The sequence below is a fragment of the Phoca vitulina genome, unplaced genomic scaffold (genome assembly GCF_004348235.1).
Source record: "Phoca vitulina isolate PV1807 unplaced genomic scaffold, GSC_HSeal_1.0 scaffold47, whole genome shotgun sequence".
Classification (NCBI taxonomy): Eukaryota; Metazoa; Chordata; class Mammalia; order Carnivora; family Phocidae; genus Phoca; species Phoca vitulina.
This window is the reverse complement of record NW_022589750.1, coordinates 597,570-617,773: the sequence shown is the minus strand read 5'-3', so window position 1 is coordinate 617,773 and position 20,204 is coordinate 597,570. Positions and strand designations below refer to the sequence as shown.

At 55.2% G+C, this 20,204-nt stretch overlaps 1 protein-coding gene across 5 annotated transcripts in view; it reads right to left on the bottom strand.

The window, feature by feature from the left end:
• KIAA0753 (KIAA0753 ortholog) overlaps nt 1-20,204 on the bottom strand; it is a 47,186-nt gene that overhangs the window by 26,161 nt on the left and 821 nt on the right. For 3 of the 5 annotated variants that reach the window (XM_032431637.1, XM_032431640.1, XM_032431642.1), the window contains exons 1-7: nt 16,160-16,975; nt 15,418-15,580; nt 9,592-10,198; nt 6,899-7,005; nt 5,805-5,867; nt 5,195-5,410; nt 3,346-3,556 (exon numbers count right to left, since the gene is read on the bottom strand). In XM_032431637.1, coding sequence (XP_032287528.1) covers nt 3,346-3,556; nt 5,195-5,410; nt 5,805-5,867; nt 6,899-7,005; nt 9,592-10,198; nt 15,418-15,510 — 1,297 coding nt within the window. In that variant the 5' untranslated portion in view covers nt 15,511-15,580; nt 16,160-16,975. Of the gene's footprint in view, nt 1-3,345; nt 3,557-5,194; nt 5,411-5,804; nt 5,868-6,898; nt 7,006-9,591; nt 10,199-15,417; nt 15,581-16,159; nt 16,976-20,204 lie in introns of those variants that run through there. The other 2 variants (XM_032431638.1, XM_032431639.1) reach the window with 2 other exon arrangements.

Sequence of the window (20,204 nt, the reverse complement as noted above, 5' to 3'; positions counted from 1 at the left end):
CGGAGGCCCCATCTAACTGAGTTAGGGTCCATATGCAGAATACTCCTATAAAGAACTATAAATCCATTTTTGAAAAAAAAAAAGGAGACAAAGAAAATAAGGAAGAGAAGGAAAATGTGAAAGAGGGAGGGAGAGAGAGCAAGAGACTTGAACTGGCACTTCCCAGAAGGAGGCATATAAATGGGGTATAAACACATGAAAACGTACTCACACCATCACTCAAACAGAAAATGTAAATTAAAGCCAGAATGAGGGGCGCCTGGGTGGCTCAGTCGGTGAAGCGTCTGCCTTCGGCTCAGGTCATGATCCCGCGATCCTGGGATCAAGTCCCGCGTCGGGCTCCCTGCTCAGCGGGGAGACTGCTTCTCCCTCTCCCTCTGCTTGTGCGCTCTCGAATGAATAAATAAAATCTATAAATCAATGAATCGATCAAACCAGAATGACAGCCGGGGCTCCTGGGTGGTGCCGTCAGTTAAGTGTCTGACTCTTGACTTCAGCTCAGGTCTGATCTCAGGGTCCCAGGATCAAACCCTGCGTCGGGCTCTGCGCTCAGCGCGGAGTCGGCTTGGGATTCCCTCCTGCCCTGCTGCTACCACGCCCCCCCCGCCGCCCGCTCTCTCCTTCTCTAAAATAAATGAATAAACCTCTAAAAAAAAAAACCAGAATGATAGTCTACGCTCCTAGCGGGAGACTACGCTTACGAAGACGAACAAGTGCGGGCAGGGATGTGTGGCAGTGGCCGTCACGTGCTGCTGGTCGGCATGAAACCGGAAACGCTACTTTGAAAAAACTCTTGATCTATTACAGCTGAACAGACGCACCCGCTATGAGCTGCCCATGATACCCCCGGGAACGCATCCAACACAAACACACGTGCACACGCACCAAGAGACACATGAGAAGAGCAGCTTTCTTTGTAATCGTCCAGACCTGGGAAAACCCCGATGATGAAGACAACAGAACCACGGTCCACTCACACAGCGGGACGCGGCCACGAGCCGCACAAACATGACTCTCACAAAACATGAACGAAGAGGCCGGTCCCAAGAAAATACCCGTTGTGTAATTCTAGTCCTATAAAGCTCGTAAAGTTCCAGATCCGGCAAAAACCAAAGTACGGCAGAAAAAATCAGAGTACCAGTTAATCTGGGGGAGGAGGCGAGGCACGGAGATTGGAAGAGGGGACTGCTTAGTGCTTTCGTAATGTCCCATTTCCTGACGTAGGTAGTGGCCCTACAGATGTTCGTTTTCTGATGAACTGAGCTGTAAACTCCTATTTTGTGTACTTTTCTATCTGTATATTCTATTTCAATTGAAACAGGAAAATTAGTTTACTGGATTCGTCCACATCGACACCAATGGCACATTAAAAAATTCAACGTTAAAATCTTGAAGCTATTTTAAAACACTATCAACGTATATTTCTATCAGTTTAACGTAAAAAAAGGAAAAAGTAGAAGAAAAGAAAACCTCTTCACAAAACTGGAAAAAGAAACAGAAGAACATTTCCTCTGACTTGGCCCTCGGACACGCGAAAGCACAACCGCAAGGCTCGCACATCAACAGATCCCACGAAATCTGGGGGGAAATGATGCCCCGACTACAGCTATCACCCAATATTATCCTGAACTAAATTCTGTCCAGTAAAGAAGAAAGAGAAAAAAAAAAGGTATAAAAATTGTAAAGAGAAAGGCAGAGCTTTACTTATTTGTAGGTGATCTCATCTATCTGGAAAAACAAAAGAATTAACTAACAAAATCTCATTATTCATCAAATCTAAAACATTAAGACATCCTTATTTTATGCACCTATGGGAAATTTTAAAACATAGCCAATTAATTGTAAGGTATCATCAACGTAAGAACGCATCGCAATCTCAGAAACGTTCCACCGCACCCCTCAGAACCAACGAAACGCAGCGTCGTTGCCGCCCAGAGGTCTGGGCACGGTCCCACGGCTCTGCTGGAAGGAGCGAGAACCCGCTTCGACACACAATAAAAAGACGATCCCGTTCACAGTAGCAGTAAAAACCATAAAATGGGAAAACTGGACATGAACCTAACAAGGAATCCAGGAGTTCCTAGTATCCCTACGTCAAGAATTCTCGTATGCCGAAAACCGTACCCTTCACCTGCAGGGAGGGAGAAAGGGCACCATGATGTCATTCCTCTCCCCCCAGGCCAGCCTGTGAACTCGAGGGGCCCATCACACCCCCCACGGCCTCTGTCCTGGAACCTGACTAGCACCTTCTAAATTCCTCTGAAGATACGCAATCTCCATCAACAAAATTTGAAGAAGAACAAAGAGGAAGAGCCTCCTGAAATAGTAAAACACGTAAGAACAATGATTCTGCCCACAAAGTGCAGATATCTGTTCCAGGAAAGGGATCCTAAACCAAGTCAAAAGCATGTGACTGAGAGAAATATTTGCAATCCATGCAAACCCAGAAAGGAGGCCCAGAGTGCAAGAAGACCCTCTACACATGCGAGAGCATGACGCCGGCCCCCGGAGGGCAGAGGGCTCGCACAGAGGAGGGGGCACACGCCCGGGAGCACCAGGACCTTCCACCCCGGAGTCAGGACAGGACAAGACACTGGAAAATTCTTACAATTTCATGACATCAAGTACTTGGCAAGGATGTGGGAAATACACTCTGATGCTCACTGTTCGCCGCAACATCACCGTGGGCCTGTTCAAGGGCAAGCTGGCTGACTGTCTAAACGTGCACAAGCCAGCAATTCTGGTTCTGGGGACGAGTTATTTATTACCTACGCTAAAAACATACACACACATCGCGTGGCTATCTGTGCATATGCGTGTGCCTATGAGTAAAATCTAAATAAACAAACGTTTAAAAAGCGGGGTTCTCACTTCTAGCTCTTCAGGAATCTCCTCTGGGTAACCTAAGCGTGATGATGTGGGAAGAGAGAACCTGACATTCCCCACCCCCCTCTATGGGGGACGACCCTCCCCTACAGGGGGGACCCTCCCTCTATGGGGGACGACCCTCCTCTACGGGGGGGACCCTCCCTCTATGGGGGATGACCCTCCTCTATGGGGGGGACCCTTCCTCTACAGGGGGACCCTTCTTTTATGGGGGGACCCTTCCTCTATGGGACCCTCCGTCCACGGGGGACCCCCCCCTCTATGGGGGGAACCCTCCCTCTAGGGGGGCTCCTTCCACTACGGGGGACCCTCCTCTGCGGGGGACCCTCTGGTTGCTACTTGCTTCCTGGGTTCAAGTGCACCTGCTGTGGACCAGGTTTTAAATCTGACCTCCCCTCCATGCAGCGTCTGTGTGGGCCAGAACCAAACGCCACATGGCGAACACCTCAGGACACATACCAGCAAGGAGCGTTTTTGCCCCCGAAGGCCATCTTGCTTCCTCTGGAAATGTCTCCTTTGCTACGAGGGGTCTCTTCTCGCTCTTGGGCGAAGGACTCTGCCATCTCTCCAAGGCCCTGCGGCCACCAACAGGAAACCTGCTCCGAGTTTCCGTGACACTTTTCTTCACTTGTTTTGGTGACAGTTTCTTCTCCAGGAGGGATTCCAAAGCCTGCCATGAAACAGCCCGTTATTGTCTTCGATTACCTCACAAAAGTCTGCTGCTGACCACAAACCCGAAAATCAGGCCCCCAGACAAACGTGTCATTACACGTCCACGTCTAGTGGTCAATGGCATGTCGTTTAGCTGGAAAACTGAGAACATCTACTTAACAAGAGATTTCTGCGTGTCCTTTTACACGTTTAGCTCACTGAAACCAACAGCACAAAGAAAAAGAACAGGACTACTTTTAAAGGCATCCAAATCCACCATATTCTAGAAACTAACCACGGTCTTCAGAGCCTAATCCTACATGCTTTATAGATGTCTTAATTCTCGATAAAAATCTCATACACTCAAACGGTATTTTCAGTGGGCAAAGGAACTACGTGTAACATACCTTTTCATAAACCACACCACATGCCCAGGGCCGTGGCCACCCACCCACCCCCACGTGCCCCCGTTCCTACAAGAGGCTCCTGTTGCTCATCAGTGGGCAGTGAGCACCAGCTGCTAGCAGGACTGTGCAAACTGAAGACAACTGAGCATGGCCGGGGAGACTTACTCCAGGGGCAGTAAGGCACGAGGACAGCGAGCCGTGGAGGAGCGGCCCGTCAACGGGACTGAGCTCCCCGCACTACTGACAGAAGTGTGTGAGAAGCATCACGTTAAGGGGCTCCTGTTTAAACTCTGGGAAGGGACGAGACAAGCCCCTGAAGTCTTTCCAGGAGATGAAGACGCGCCCACCATGTCTGCGAGGGGCAAGCGTAGACAGCACCACGCGACCCGCCACGCTGTCAGAGGGGCTGCGCTCCTGGGCTGAGTCCTCCCGGCACCGGTGCCACCTGCAAACCACACACGCCGTGCCGGCGACGCTCAAGGAGGAGGGGCCACGGGGGCCACCCAGGCTACTTAACTTAGCCCAGAAGTCTCCCTCCCCCGTGTCCCACCCGTCCCCCGTGTCCCACCAACGTGAAGGTCGCTTTTCGCCTGTGGACGGATGTCGGGGGGTCAGAGCTAACTCCGGCAAGGAAGTCACGGGGACAGCATGCGAGGAACGTCGGTGGCACCTCTGGGACCTTCTTCAACTGCAGCGTGCCGGTAATAAAGCCTGTGCGGCTCCCAGCACCGCAGCAGGGCGGGACGGCACAGATGAGGGCCTCCTGTTCTTGCCGGCTCCGTCCCGACTAGTACCTGCCGGGGGACGGCCGGACGTCCCCAGCCGTTGGCACGGCTTCAAGCACCTCTTCTTCCCAGAAGTCCACCGAGGCAGCACACGCACTCTCATCCAAGCACTAACCGAAGAGTGCTTTACTGCTCTCCTTTTCTGTGCTAATAGGTTCTCTCTCAATGGCACGGTCAGGGGATGGGACATTCTGGTCAATCGACGGACCTGGTTAAGAGCCGACGCACGGTCCATACCCAAACCACCCATTCTCCAATAAGTGAGGTACAACGTTCTAGGCCAGACGGTAAGGCTGATGAGATAAAAACGAAGTGCGTCCTCCGTCCCCTGCAAAGCTCGAATTCAGCAGGTGGCAGCTCTGTCTTGTCTTCTCCTTAAACCCCAACGGAACCAGGCCACAGTAAGCACCACCTCCCTGCTTAGAAACAAAGCACTTTTAACAAAACCTGCCGTCCGATTCATACCTCAGTCTGTCGCAGGATGTCCATGACCACATCGGGGACGGAAGGGTCAGCGTCCAGCTTGGCGGAGCAGAGTGACAGCCGGCGGATAAGGCTGCCCAGCCCCCTACAGCGTGCAGGAACCGGGGGCTCCCCGCGGTCCGTGAGCTGCGTCACCAACGCCTGTAAGGCCCGGATGGCTCCTCGGTGGGCAGCCGCCAGCCGCGACGTCACCCAGGACTGGCGGTGAAGGGGGAGGGGAGCAGTTATTTCAGAATTCAGAACTTCTCCACATCAGTCCCACCCTCACGAGGATTTGCGGCCTGTCTCCTTTCTAGACAACGTTGTACTCGGGACACTTTCTCACAGCAGGGAATTACGAAGTTCAAAGGTTTTCTCCGACAAATAGCTTTCTCCTTCCTATTGTCAGTTTCTTACACCAGCAGCAACAGAGTCTGTTCCTTGGAGGGCCACACCAAGTGCAGGATATTTACGGTGCTCGTGCCCCCCCAGACCCATCTCTACGAGCACCGTGCACCTGCTAGTGCAGGGAACCCACACGCACAATCCCCACCAGACACTGGAAACGCAACTTATAAACAAGCAGTATCCACCATGACAGCCTGCGTCATACCTTCTTCGTGGGTCTGATTTTATGTGGACTCAATTTATCCAACTCTTCCTGGATCTCTTTCACCTGTTTCGTAAAGGGGAAAAAGTGAAGACTTCAGACCCATCCACTGATCTGTCTTGTCCAAATACAATCACTGTTTAATTCAAGTCACTCGAAATGAGACAAGGCTCTTCACTCGTGACCCAAAACACAGTCCCAGGCTTCAAGTTCAAGACGGCGAATGGAGCACAGTGTCCCCCCCATCCCCTGGTCCCAGGGTCACGGGAACCTCCCAGGAGGGAGAGAAGGTGGGAGGCCACGCTGCATCGTGGGCTGCACCATGTCCGGAGAGCCCTGACAGGGTCAGATGCGTGTTCCAGAACAATCTCAGTGGCCACAGTGTGGAGCGAGGACTGAAGCACCACCCCACAACAACACGGAGCAAAGTCTAACTCAGGCATTTCTCCTTTTACAGGAAAACATTCAGCTTTTGGTTCAAGCAGTAAAGCCAGCCTGTGCCGTAAGTGACGGGAAAAGAGTTGAAGATGGAATCATGAGGAAGGCGCTACGGTTAAAAGACATCTAAGAGCAATCTATCTGCAACGTAAACAACGTGAACGCCTGCTCACCGAGACCCTCAGCACGCCTCCCTCCTTCACTGTTCAACAAGACAACCGCACGATCTGCTGTTACTCAGCGTCTGGCCCAGCACAGACGGGAGGCAGGCGGGAAAGTGATGAGGCCCCGTCCCTCTAACACCAGGGCACCAGCTGGGGTCACCGATCCACTGTCCACTCGAGTCTGTCCACAGAAACACATGCTCTACCAGCACCATTTTCCAGGACAGGACTCACATTCTCAGATTCTCAAGAATATATGACCCCAAAAAGCCAAAAACCACTCTTTAAGGACTTCGGCCCTATATTCACATCACACAAATACACATGAAGGCAGACAGCAAAAAGAAAAGAACCACTTGTCCACACGTTCAGGAAATTCAGGCTCAGAAACGCAACAGGAGTCACGTGGGACACTGCACTCGTGCTGCTGAGACGGGGCAGGGGAAGCTCTCGGTAGGGCCCCCAAGGCCGGTGGCCGCTCCCCCACTCCCATACCTGCTGCTGTAGGACATAGAGCATCCGGGCGGAGCGCACGGCTTGCTCCTGCCTCCGGACTTGGACTCGCCGCTCCTCATCTGGGTCCAAAGCTTCTTCCGCTCTATCTGAAAACAGTGTTTCCCCAAAAGTGGATTATACATACATACAGAAACGCATGAAAACTTCAATTATTCCAAGACATAATAAAGCTGAAGATATCTAGTTTTATTAAAAACAAAATAATGGGGCTCCCACAAAAAATCCTCCACCAGCCAAGAAATGAGGAAGGAGTGGGCCTGTGTGTAACCCAGTCGGAAGAGACACAGGACCTCAGACCAAGCTCCCGCCACTCGGAGTCCCGGGACCAGACCCTGGCGGAAGCTTCCGCCAATGCCAAGCACCGCTGACTACTTTGAGATTCTTTCTACTGAGCCCAAACCTGTAATGCTATTTTTTTCAGAAATCCTTTATTGGCCTATTTTATGTTTGGCAAGATTTCTTTGATACTTTATCTCGAATCCAAAAGAGAAATCCTTTCTTAACACGTTCAGACTGCTCGAATGTCCAAAGCCTTGACATCTTTGTCAGGGAGCACACCCTTGTACTCACGGGTGCCCCACGTTTTCAAACCACGTGCTCAAAGAAACGGTGTCTGGGGGCCTCTGAGGGCTGTGCGAGCATCCGCTCCCGAGCCAGTGGTTCTTACGCAAAATCCCAGGATACAAGTCAGAAAAAGCTGTGTTTTATTAGTGCAAGTGTATTTTATAAACTCAAATATTTAACATTTACTGGTTAAGAAGCCAAATGATGAAAAAATTTTGTTTTGAGAAAAGCAAAACTTTGAAATTGGAGTTCTGGGTACAGACACCTGCTCACGGGGCCGACCAGCCAGACTTCTGTCTCATGGGGGCTGCGCAGCATGGAGAAATGTGGGCGCCGCATGCGTGCGTGAATGTCATGGACACCGGCTCCGACGGGGCTCCAAGCCACCACCCGGCAGGCGGTTCTGAGACAAGGGGTCTACGGAGCCGCACCCGGGAAGCACCCTGGGCACGTCAGGGCCCCCGGAAGGGTGGTCCGCAGAGGGGGCCGTGGCAAACTGCCCAGGCCACAACGAGCCAGCGCAGAAATTTAAACTATGCACGGACAGGTTTTTATAGCTATTTGCCATTGTGGTGACACATCTGCTATAATTCAAAAGGTATGATTTGTGACAACTTGAAATTTTATTTATTTTATTTTTTTAAGATTTTTTATTTATTTGAGAGAGAGAGAATTAGAGATAGCACGAGAGGGAAGAAGGTCAGAGGGAGAAGCAGACTCCCCGCTGAGCAGGGAGCCCAATGTGGGACTCGATCCCGGGACTCCAGGATCATGACCTGAGCTGGAGGCAGTTGCCCAACCAACTGAGCCACCCAGGCGCCCACAACTTGAAATTTTAAACTAACAAATAAGCGAGGGGCGCCTGGGTGGACTGGTGGGTTAAGTGTCCGATTCCTAATTGTGGCTCAGGTCATGATCTCAGGGTCAGGGGATCGAGCTCCGCGCTCAGCAGGGAGTCTGCTTGAGATTCCCTCTCCCTCCGCCCCTTCTCCCCTGTCATGTGTGCGCACGTGCTCTCTTCACACCTAAAAAAGTAGAATAAAATAAACGAGCAATCACCCACACCAGTCCTTCCCCAGGGTCTGAGGAGCTCTCTATAAAGGCCCCCGGGTCAGGCCACATCATCGGCGCAGGGCTCCGTCGCCTGACAGCACAGCTTCCACCACGGGGTGCCACGGGGCGCCCCCGGCAGCCCACACCAACACTCCTGTCGCCGCCGCGATATCGCACAACACACTTGTCAGGAAGACCACGGGAGAAAGGTCTTCCTGACACAGCTGTGTTCTGTCGCAGACCTTGTAAACTCTGCAACAATCACCTTTCCCTCTTCAGCCGGCCGCTCGGAAGCTCAGGAACAAGTCCTGTTTCTCCCGTGCCGCCACATCCTCACTTGCGTATTTCTGTTCGGCTGCTCAGTCACGTTTATCTCGGGAAGGCAGCTTAAGCGCCTCGTGGCACGTGCACCTGTCTGCAGAGGATCCCTACAGACCCCGGGGGGATCCTAGCAGTGGTCCCCAGGGATGCTCAACCCCCCACTCCTCGCAGCTGGGAAGCTGATCTCCTCTCTCCGACCCGCTAGGCCAACCCAAACTCGCCACAAGGAGTCCGTTCCCTACTCCGCAGGGAAACGTGGGGCAGAGAGGGCACTGAACAACCGTGGGAAACAGTGTGGGATGACCGCACACCCTGCCTTGTGCCTGGTGGTCGGACGCCCCCCTCACACACACCCCCAGCTCCTGTCACGGCTGCAAGCCCATCTAAACGCTGCTCCGTTACAACCAGCTTTATCTAAAGATAAACATGCACATACGATGCTCTTTTTTGAGCAAATTACAAAAATTTTGCCGAACGGCAAAACACGACAGGATAATTTGCGTTCGGGAGCCGTGGGACCCGCGGGACGGGGCAGTGCCAGCTGCCTCTGCCTGACAGAGGGGCCAGGGCAGGGCCAGCTCCCCGGGAAGACAGACTCTGGCCAAACTCACGGCCCACCTGCCTCGTGGGCTCTGCTCACTGCGGGACGGGGGGTGGAGTGGGATGGGGGCGGGGGTCCTGGACGAACGTGTTGGACTATCCCACTCCCCCGCGGGGAGTCTAGGTGCTCTCACCTTTCTCAGAGACTGCTTCCATTTTGTGGACACAGGTGTTCAATGCCCTCTGGAGCCGCTGCACTTCTAGCAGGCTCTGGTGGCCGCTGGTCCTGGGCTGGGGCTCCGGCCCCGGGGCGCGCGTGGGCGGCGAGTGGGGCACGGCTGGATGGGACGGTGCTGGACCAGCTGTGTACAGGTACACCTCGGCACCTGAGCAGGACGTTCCCACCGTGGACGGCTGGTGGGCGCAATGACACGTTTCCTGGCTCCTCGGTTCCTTCCTTTGCGCCCTGTGCTCGGGGATCTTATGCTTGTGGGGCCCCCACCTCTCAGAGAGCTGGGGCTCACTTCTGAGGCGGTGCTGCTTGACGTGTTCCTCCAACTGTCTGCGCTTCATGTCTCTCCTGGCCAGGTGCACGGCGCAGCTGAGCCTCTCTTCTGAGATGATGGAAAACGAAGCAGAGCCGCTCCCGTCGGGACCATCCTTCAAACCCAGATCGTGACGGTGGTATGACTCGCTATATGAGTGCTTCAGCTTCTCAATTTTGATTGCATGCGGGCAAGAATAGCGGACTGCCAAGTTGCTGGAATGGGCAGGAACGCTCCTATTAAACTGCAGCTGGGTCTTTAAACAAAAACAAAAGCAAGAGCACATGAGAAAGAGCACATCCGTCTGAGGCCAAGTTTCCAAACTCCCACCACACAATCGTTAGCGCTAAGAGGTATTCTTCCGCACGGACGGAAGCAGCCACTCTCGTACACCCCTGACCTCATCACACGCCTGTGGCTCCCGCCCACGTCACCAGGCCACGGTGCCACCCTCCCCTTCACAGAGCAGCCCCTGAGCCCCTCATGTCCCCCATTACCCACTCTATATGGCCTCAAAAGGTCAGGTTCCGGCAGAGACAACGCAGTCCGCCATGAGCTCTGCGGACACGGCTCCCGGACGCCCCACGCACAGGAGCTGCGCTGGACGAGCCGTGCACCTGTCAGCTGCACCATGTCCTTGACCCCTCACCCGAGAGCATCCCGCTCCCCAAGGTCCGCGTACACCTCCCACGCACGCCTCAGGTTTTGTCCGTTTGAACCATAACAGATATAAGCTTTGTTCTGCTTTCCTCTGAAGGAACAAAGGCATGTTTCCAGAGACTAACATTTCCATTGTTCTTCACGGTGGCATTCCCCAAAATCCCACAAATGGCCTTCTCATGCCTAAACTAGCTATAACCTTGCTAAGCATTCAGATGGTTCCAGTTTTTCCACTAATAGAAATATTGCTTCAAATACCATCTCTACACATTTAGCTTTTTTCTCATTTTAAAGAACTTCTTTAGGATGGAGTACCCGTTCTGGGATTACTAAGTCAAGGGGAACGAACAAGTTTACAACTGTGGGCTCCATGGCAGGTCAACAGCCCAAGTCCACACCTCCACCACGAGCCCTTTGCCCCAGGGACGGCCGCCCGGGCCTCATGATAAAGGGTGATCGTGTGTCACGTGATGAAGGGTCCATTTAAAATGAGGCCGCTGTGGTAAAACTTCAGTAAAGTATTTCGGAAACAACTTAAAAACCTCACTGGAAGTTATGAGAGAAAAAAACAAAGCGTTGCTGTCCGAAGGGTGCAGACAGCCCATGAGATGTACAGTTTTATTTGGAGAAAGTTTAACCTCCAAAAGTAAAAATAACCAAAATACCTGAGGGGGTGGATACGAGCACTAGAAAACACACATACAGGCGAATTCCTCTTGAGCCCGGCTAGAGAAAGGCTTTCTAACTAGGACTCAAAATCCATTTGCAATAAAAGAAAAGAGTGATACGTTTTGCTACATTAACATACGAATTTTATTTTATTTTTTTAAAGATTTATTTAGAGAGAGCGAGCGAGCACAGGCAGGAGGGGCAGAGGGCAAGGGAGAAGCAGACTCTCTGCTGAGCTCAGAGACCAATGCGGGGCTCCATCTCACAACCCTGAGGTCATGACCTGAGTAGAAATCAAGAGTCGGATGTTCAACTGACTGAGCCACCCAGGCGCCCCTAAAATACAAATTTGAAAAACAACAGGCCTGGGGCACCTGGGTGGCTCAGTCGTTAAGCGTCTGCCTTTGGCTCGGGTCATGATCCCAGGATCCTGGGATCAAGTCCGGCATCGGGCTCCCTGCTCAGTGGGGAGCTTGCTTCTCCCTCTCCGTCTACCTGCTGCTCGACCTGCTTGTGCTCTCTCAAATAAATAAATAAAATCTTAAAAAAAAAAAAGGCCTGCGGGGATTAAAAACACCATAAACAAAGTCAAAGAACTGAAAAATTGGAAGAAAAATATTTGTAAATACAAAGGGCTCTCTAAAGAAATGTTAAAACTGAAGTGAAAAGAGACCAAAACTCAATAGAAAATGGGTGTGTGCAGGAAGGACAGGAGAGGTGGGTGAGAGGAGACACTCTCAAACGCCGTCTTGGGCAGGTAGGTTGGCAACCACGCTGACGTTTCACATGCAGCAGGGACATGGGGAATAAAATCTATAAAGACAAAGGAAAGCCCTAAAGATGAATACTAACAGAAACCAACGCACCAAACTGCTCTGATACAAATAAGTCAGTCACCGCTTACCAACCATCAGAATAAAAAACTGATTCAGACAAAAATTATCGATGAATGCTAAACTAGTTCATCAGTCTGGGAAGCGAAAGGACGCTAACATGGTCCCGAGGACGGACGCTTGCAACTGCAGAGAAAAGCGAGAGCAAGTCCACAGGGGAGGCTGGGCAGACACGCCCTCGCCGCCACCAGGTTAGGACGAGGTCCACAGCGGGCGCCTCCCGACGGGGCACACGAGAAGGGCTCAGCATCATGCTGCAGCTTTCCCCCACAAGGATGTAACAGGAGTGTCATTCTGAGAAATTTCAGACAAAGCCAAACTGATACAAAGTCATCAAATAACTGGCCTGTATTTTTCAAGAATGCCAATGTCATGAAATAAAAAGGCAGTCTCACAAAGTGTTCAGATCAAAGGAACGAGACAAACGTGGTAACTCACGCCGCTCAGTGACCTGGGATTCCTTCACCCAAAGGACACTGTTGGGGTAACTCATGAAATCCCAACAAGGCCTGTACGTGACACGGTGGCTTTATCTGAACGCGAACTTCCAGATTCCGATCATGTTATTACGTAAGAGAAGTGCTTGTTTCAGGAAATACATACCGAGTACTTAGCGGTAAAAAGGCATCATGTCTGCAAGTTATACCTCACCAGTTTAGAAAACGCGTGTGCATATGTGGTGTGTGTGTGCTCACGGGTGTGCATGTGAGAGTTGTGAGTGCACATGTGTACATGTGCATGCACACAGGTGCGTGTGTGCACACGGGTGCGTGAGTACGTGAGTGTGCCCATGCACATGGGTGTGTATGTGCGTGCATAAGTGTGTGTGAGTGCGCATGTGTGCATGTGAATGTGCACATGGGTGCGTGTGTACGTGAGTGTGCCCATGCACATGGGTGCATATGTGTGTGCATGAGTGTCAGTGTGCATGTGTGCATGTGAGTGTGCACACGGGGTGCGTGTGTACGTGAGCGTGCCCGTGCACATGGGTGCGTATGTGTGTGCATGAATGTGAGTGCGCATGTGTACATGTGAATGTGCACACAGGTGTGTGTGTACATGAGTGTGCCCACGCACATGGGTGCATATGTGTGTGCATGAGTGTGTGAGTGCGCATGTGTGCGTGTGAGTGTGCACACGGGTGCGTGTGTACGTGAGTGTGCCTGTGCACATGGGTGGGTATATGCGTGCGTGAGTGTGCGTGTGTGCGTGCACATGGGTGTGTGTACATGAGTGTGCCCGTGCACATGGGTGCGTATGTGAGTGCGCGTGTGCATGTGAGTGTGCACACGGGTGCGTGTGTACATGAGCGTGCCCGTGCACATGGGTGCGTATGTGTGTGCATGAGTGTGTGTGAGTGCGCTTGTGTGCATGTGAGTGTGCACACGGGTGCGGGTGTACGTGAGCATGCACGTGTGTGCATGGGTGCATGTGCGTGTGAGCGCATGGGTGCATGTGCGTGCACAGGCTGCTTGTGTGCACATGGGTGCATGTGTACGTGTTTGTGCACATGGGTGCGTGTGTACATGTACACGCGCACATGGGTGTGTGTGTACATGTGAGCACGCACGTACACATGGATGCGTGCGAGCATGCGTGCATGTGCATGAGTGCATGTATACATGTGTGCACATGGGTGCGTGCGAGCATGAATGTGTACATGGGGGCATGTGTACGTGTGCATGTGTGTGCACATGGGTGCGTGCAAGCATGCATGTGCACATGGGGGCATGTATACATGTGAGTGCACGTGTGCACATCGGTGCGTGTGTACGTATGAGCATGCATGTGCATGGGTGCGTGTACGTGTGAGTGTACGTGTGTGCAAAGAGGGACAGAGAGAAAGAGACACAGGGGAGAGGGAGGGGAAATGTAGTAAGAGGATTAACACTTGGGGAGTCTGGGAGAAGCATACCCAGGAATTCTGTGTACTACTGTTGTAACTTTTCTGTCAGTTTGAAACTATGTCAAAAATTTTTTAAATTTTCTTGGTCAACTACAATGAGATATTACTTCACACCCAGCAGAAGGGACCCAGTTAAAAAAACCACTCCAGGCTGGCGAAGACGTGGAGCAACTGGGGGTGCTTGATAGTTGGTATGAATAGAAGATGGCACAGCCCCAGGAAGAAGGTCTGCTGGTTTGTTAAAAAACTAGACATACACCATCCCCCGTCCCAGCGGCTTCGCTCCCTGGTATCTACCCAAGACCTGAAAACACGTTTACAAACAGAGGTATACCAGGAAGCTCCCAGCAGCTTCACGTGCAGGAACCCAAAGCAGCAGCTGGAGAACAAACTACCGGGGACACTGCTTAGCGTTTCAGAGCGGCCACGCCGGCTGAGGAGCCCCTGTGCACCACCCCCAAAGAGGCCTGACACACGAGGTCATGTGGCATAGGAGTCCATTTACAGGAAGTCCTGGAACAGGAAGAATCCATCTACGGTGGAAAAAATGACAATGACGGTGGCCTTGGGAGGGCAGGAAGGGGCAGAGGAGAATTCTCTGGAACAACAGAAAAGACCTCCATCCTGATAGAGGTATGTGCGACACCTATGTACACATTTGTCGAAACTCAGCAAATGTGACAACATGCATACGTTTTGATGTATTCATTTCAGATGTAAAATTTGCATCAGAAGAAAAAATTGAAATTCTAAGAACGAGCTCCAAGAATGAATTCTAGCGTGTGACGCGCACGCTGAGGCAGCAGGGTGCCCGTGTCTGCACCTGACTTCCTTACGTATCAGAGTAAGGTGGGCTGATGGATGGACTCTGGAGGGTGGACTGAAGGTCAGACAGGCAATGAAACAAATACCACGAAATCGTAATGCAATTTGGGTGCTCGCCGTAGAACCCAATGTTGTTGCGTGAAGATTTTCATACATTCAGTGTTGGGGGGAAACACATTTTGGGGACAACTGGATGAAGCTGAGGGAAAACTGGTTATTACATAGTATTAGGGAATGATTTTTCGTCCATTTTGTTAGGTGTGATAATGGTTAAGTAGAGAGTTTACTTTTAGGACTATTCTAAAATACTGAGCACTCTAAAACATCTAGAAGGGAAGCGTCATGACATCTGCAGCTGCCTTTGAAGTGGTTCTGCAAACATCCGAGAGAAAAACAGGACAAACCGCTAACAACCGTTGAATCTCGAAGGTGGTTTAAAGGGTGTTTACTGTCCTTTTCCTCCAACTTCTGTTCAAAATGTTTCCTGATAAAAATCTAAAAAGAGAAAAGGAAGAGAACTACCTGGGCCTGAAGTGTCCTGGGGTCACTCCTCCCGTGTAGCTGGACGCAAGGTGCTAGATGAGCGCAGGCGGAGGCTGGCCTGCCCGGGCCCATCCCGTCAGAGCACGTGGGACGCTGCGGAGAGCCCAGCCACCGGCCGGCACTGCTCTCCCACAGTCATTGCCTAAAACGAGAGAAAGCCACTTCAGACCAACAGCATTCAAACACAGGGGAAGAAGAAGTTAAACACAGCACCATGCTCATGCAACAACATTCTAGAGAAGTCTACAGCAGCCTCACGTGTAACAGCGAGGGCTTCGGGACAGGTACAAAAGCATCTTCCCTTTTGAAACCCTACTTTCTGAGAGAATACGGGGCGCACTATTCTAAGGACTAGCTGCTGAGCCATTCCAAATCTCAGATCTCAAGGGCCACCAGGAAGACAGGAGTAGGCGAGCAACCGTCCAGCAGGGTAGCTTTACGGACATCCACGTTCACAAACCCCAACCCCTAGTTAGAAAGCGGCCTGCTCTACTCTCCCGGGTAGCTCAGGTCAGAACTCTGCAGGACTCTTAAGGAAGCCTGCGGGAGGATCAGAATGCCCAGACTTAGGGCAGATCTGCCGCTGGAGGCCCCCCGCCCACAGTGGGCTAAGACAGGAAGGTGTTCTGGGAGCTGATGTGGGCTACCCCCTCCCCTGACACTTTGTTACCCCTGCACTCAGCACGAGCTCGTCACGATCTCGCCTCACGTTGTTATTTACCTATGTCACGGGGTAAGTCTCATCTTCCCGGCTAGACAAGGCTCCTGGAGGGTAAGGACCTGTCTTGCTCTTCTCTGATATTTCCCACACACTGTGCTTGGAGCATGGCAGACACTTTAACTCAACACTTGTTGAATTAAGCTGATTTTCCATAAACTGACTAGTTTTCAATGTACTGGGGTATTTGTTCTGTGAAAGGATCCTACAGTAAATCAATGGGGAAATCCAGGTCTTAAGAAAAAATCCCTAATTTCAGCTTTTGCATAAACCCCAGGTTTGCAGACAGGATTTGCTTCAAGACAGACGCATCAGCAGGAACATCAGGGCAGCTGTTCAAGACCCCCTACTCCCAGGGCTGTCGAGACGCGAGGGCAGGTGAGCGAGGCGGCCCCGCTGCTGCCTGAGAGCCCCCACAGTCCGGGGGCTGCAGCCACAGGGTCAGGCGGCCCGCAGAGTGGGGCCGCGCATGCACGAGTCTGTCGAGGCTGGCACTTTCCCACTCTCCGCTAGGAAACACTAGGTGACCCCTCGAGTGACACCACACACACACACACCTGCACGCACATACACAAACACACACAGTCCAGGGACACCCACCCCCACACTGTCCCCCTGTACAAATGCCTGGGACACCCCTCTCTTTGCAACCTGTCCCCACCCCACTGCTCCAGGAAACCCAGTTTGTCACCCAACATCCCCTAGGACATCGCTACGAAGCCTCTCTCCCTGATCCTGAGACACCGCTACAACCTGTGTCTTGGTCCATAACCCAGGCCACACCTCCCCCCAACCTGTCCCCTCCCACAGAGCCCAGGACCCCCCCACTTGCTCCCTAACATACTACTGGAAGGCCCCCCTCAACCTGTCCTCCCCCACACGGTGCTCTCCCAGAGGGCTCCCCCTCCCCCGAGCTCCAGACGCTCCGCCGGCATGCCCCCCCCCACTCTGCTGCCGGTGATCCCTGAACCGGCCCATGCCTGTTTCCGGCCTTGAACCCGGGGGCGCCCCCACAGCGGTTCTGGGCCCTGACACGGCGCACAAGCTCTCCTGGTCGGCCTCTCCCCCACCAGGCCTCGGGCAGCTCCACGACCTGGTCCCGCAGCCATGGGTGCGAGGCAGCCCCCCGGCCTGGCTCCCCGCCGTCAGCTCCAGACTCAGGCCTCCCGCCCCCGCCCCCGAAGCTCCCTCCAGGGACTGTCTCCTCAACGCGGGGAGGCCCGAGGCAGCCGCAGCCGTTTCTTCCCCCGTACACCCGGTCACCCACACCGCGGCAGGCGCGTGCCCCGCCGTGGGAACCCCTACAGCCGCGAGCACCCCCAGAGACACAGGCACCCGCAGGGACTCAGCGGCCGGTCCGCTGGCTCTCCTTCTCCACGGGCCTAAGACACCGTCGGAACCACTTGCCCCGGCAGCAGGTCCTGCAGCCCCGGCAGCAGCGGGCACCTCCGTCACCGGTCTCTGTCCCCACACACCTGAAGCGTCCCCAGAGCCGGCATCAGCCACCGTCAGCCCAGAGGCCCCCACAGCCACGGAGAGGCCCGCAGCCGCGGGCATCTCAGCCGTCCATCTCCCTCCCAACAAGCCTGAGGGGCCCCCGGGGCCCAGCCTTTCCCCCGTGAGCGCGGGCATCCTGGCGGTGCTGGGCACCCCCAACCTTGGGGGAGCCCAGGCGTCTGCTGGTCCTCGTGCTGTCTCCCTCTCCCCCCACAGGCCTGCAACACCTCCAGGCGCAGACTCTTCCGGGACAGGCCTAGGTGTCCTGGGGGCCACGGGCACCCCGCCAGCTGTGGACACCCCTGAGGTCTGCCTTCTTCCCGGCAAGCCTGAGAAACCCCCAGAGCCGGCCTCCGACCCCAGAGGACCGGGCACCCTGGCAGCCGTGGGCACCTCGGCAGCCCCAGGCGCCCTGGCGCTCGGTCTCCTTCCCCAAGATCTCGGGACACCCCTGGGGTCTGTCTCCTCCCCTACAAGCCCAGGCGCTTCAGGAACCCCGACAGCCTGTCTCCTTCCCCACGATCCGGGGAAAGCTGCAGAGCCAGTGTCCTCATGCACAGACCACAGCTCCTCGGGGGCCGCGGGGACCCCTGCAGCCACAGGCACTGCGGCGCTTCGGATCCTTTCCCACAGGTTCAAGACATCTCTGGAGCTGCCTTCCTGACACACAGGGCCAGACACCCACACCGCGGCAGGCACCCTTCCAGGCCCGGGCGTACCCGCTGCTGGGGGGACCCCTGCCGGGGCACACCTGTGCTTGGGCAAAACCGTGGCCTTGGGCATCCCCTCTGGCTCAGGCCACCCCACAGCCTGTCTCCTTCTGCACACACAGGACCCGTCGCCACAGCCGGCCTCCCGATCTGCAGGCCTGGGCACCCCTAAGGCTGTAGGCACCAGGGCCTCTTGCTCCCCCACGGCCAGCCTCCCCTCCCACAGGCTCACGACGTGCCCGCAGCTTGTGTCCTCCCCAACAAGCCCTGCCACCGCATCGGCCAGAGGCACCCCCAGAGCCTGCTGCCTCTCCCACGGGCCGGGGAGACCTCCGTAGCTCACCTGTTCTCCCAGGGCTCCTGGTGGCACCACCGCAGCCTGGGACACCCCCACAGGCTGCTCGGTCACCCACAGACCCGGGAGGTTCCCACAGCCTGTCTCCTTCCCCAGAGCCAGAGGTACTCCCATTCCCGGCCCCATGCCCCACAGGCCTGGGGCACCCCCAGAGCCTACCTCCTGCTCATCACGGCCACCTACCTCTGTGGTCTGTGTGGCTGCCCATGACCCCGGGTCACCTCCAGACCCAGTCTCTACCCACACGCTCTGCCCCCTTTCCCTGAATCCTGCGTCAGCCCCACATCTGGCTTCCTCTTCAACAGCACAAGGCACCCCCACAGGCTGTGCTGCACCCCATACGCCAGGAACACCGCCAGAGCCCACCCCCTCCACAGCCCGCCTCCTCCACCACATGCCCAGGGCACCCACAGAGGTCGTTTCCTCCTCCGTGCCTCTGGGTGCCCCCACAGCATCGGGCATCCTCGCAGCCTGTCCCCTTCCCCACAGGCCCGCGGTGTCCCCACAGACCGCCTCTCGGACCAGCGCCCCCGGCACCTGCACCGGCTGGCCCCTGTCCCACACACCTGGAGCAGCCCCACAGCCCATCTCTCTCTGCACAGCCTCAGGCCACCCCATGGCTCCGGGCACCCCCAAAGCCTGTCCTCTCCCCAGCAGGTAGGGGATAATCCCGGAACTTGTCCCCAGGGACGCAGGCACACCCCCAGAAAGCAGGCCCACGGCCTGTCCCTGCCCACACAAGCCCGAGGCCATCCCACAAGCTGCCCCGAGCCCCATAGCTGCAGATCCTCCTGGGGCCCCGGGGGCTGCCCTGGCCTGTCCTTTCACCCAGGGTCCTGTGAGGCCAGCCCGGCTCGTCTCTACCCAGGAAGGCCGGCCGGGGACACCCCTTTCAACCGGGCCCTCCCCTGCAGGCACCGGGTGGAGCTCCACCCTGCTTCCTTCCCCACAGCCCGACGCTGCCCTCATAGCCTGCACCCTCAGCCACAGCTCCAGAATGCTCTCGTGCCCCGTGGAGCCCGGGCGGCCTTTGCGCTCACAGCCCCGGGGACTCGGAGACAGCGCCCCCTCCTCCTCCCCCCCGCTGCCGGTCACCCACACTGACCCGACGGGCCCCACCACCTGGGGCTGCCCCACAGCCCCGTCCACCCACACGGCCCCAGGGTCCCCCGCCGCCTCAACCGGGCCTGCAGCGCCAGGGGTCCCCGAAGCCCCCGGCTCGCTCGCGCCCGCGGCCCCGGCCTCGGCCTCGGCCCTTCTCCCCCGCGGCCGCCGACGGTCCCGCAGCCGGTCTGCGCTCACACAGCGCGTCTCCCAGGCCGCGCCGGGCGGCCGGCGCCCGGCTCCCCGACCTCGGGGCGTCCCCGCGGCGCACCTCTTGCCCCACGGCCGCCCGCGCCCGCGCCCCGGCCGGCTGGGCCCCACGCAGCGGCCGGCCGCCCCGCTCATGGCTGCAGGGCCGCGCGCGCCTTCCCCGCCCGCCGCC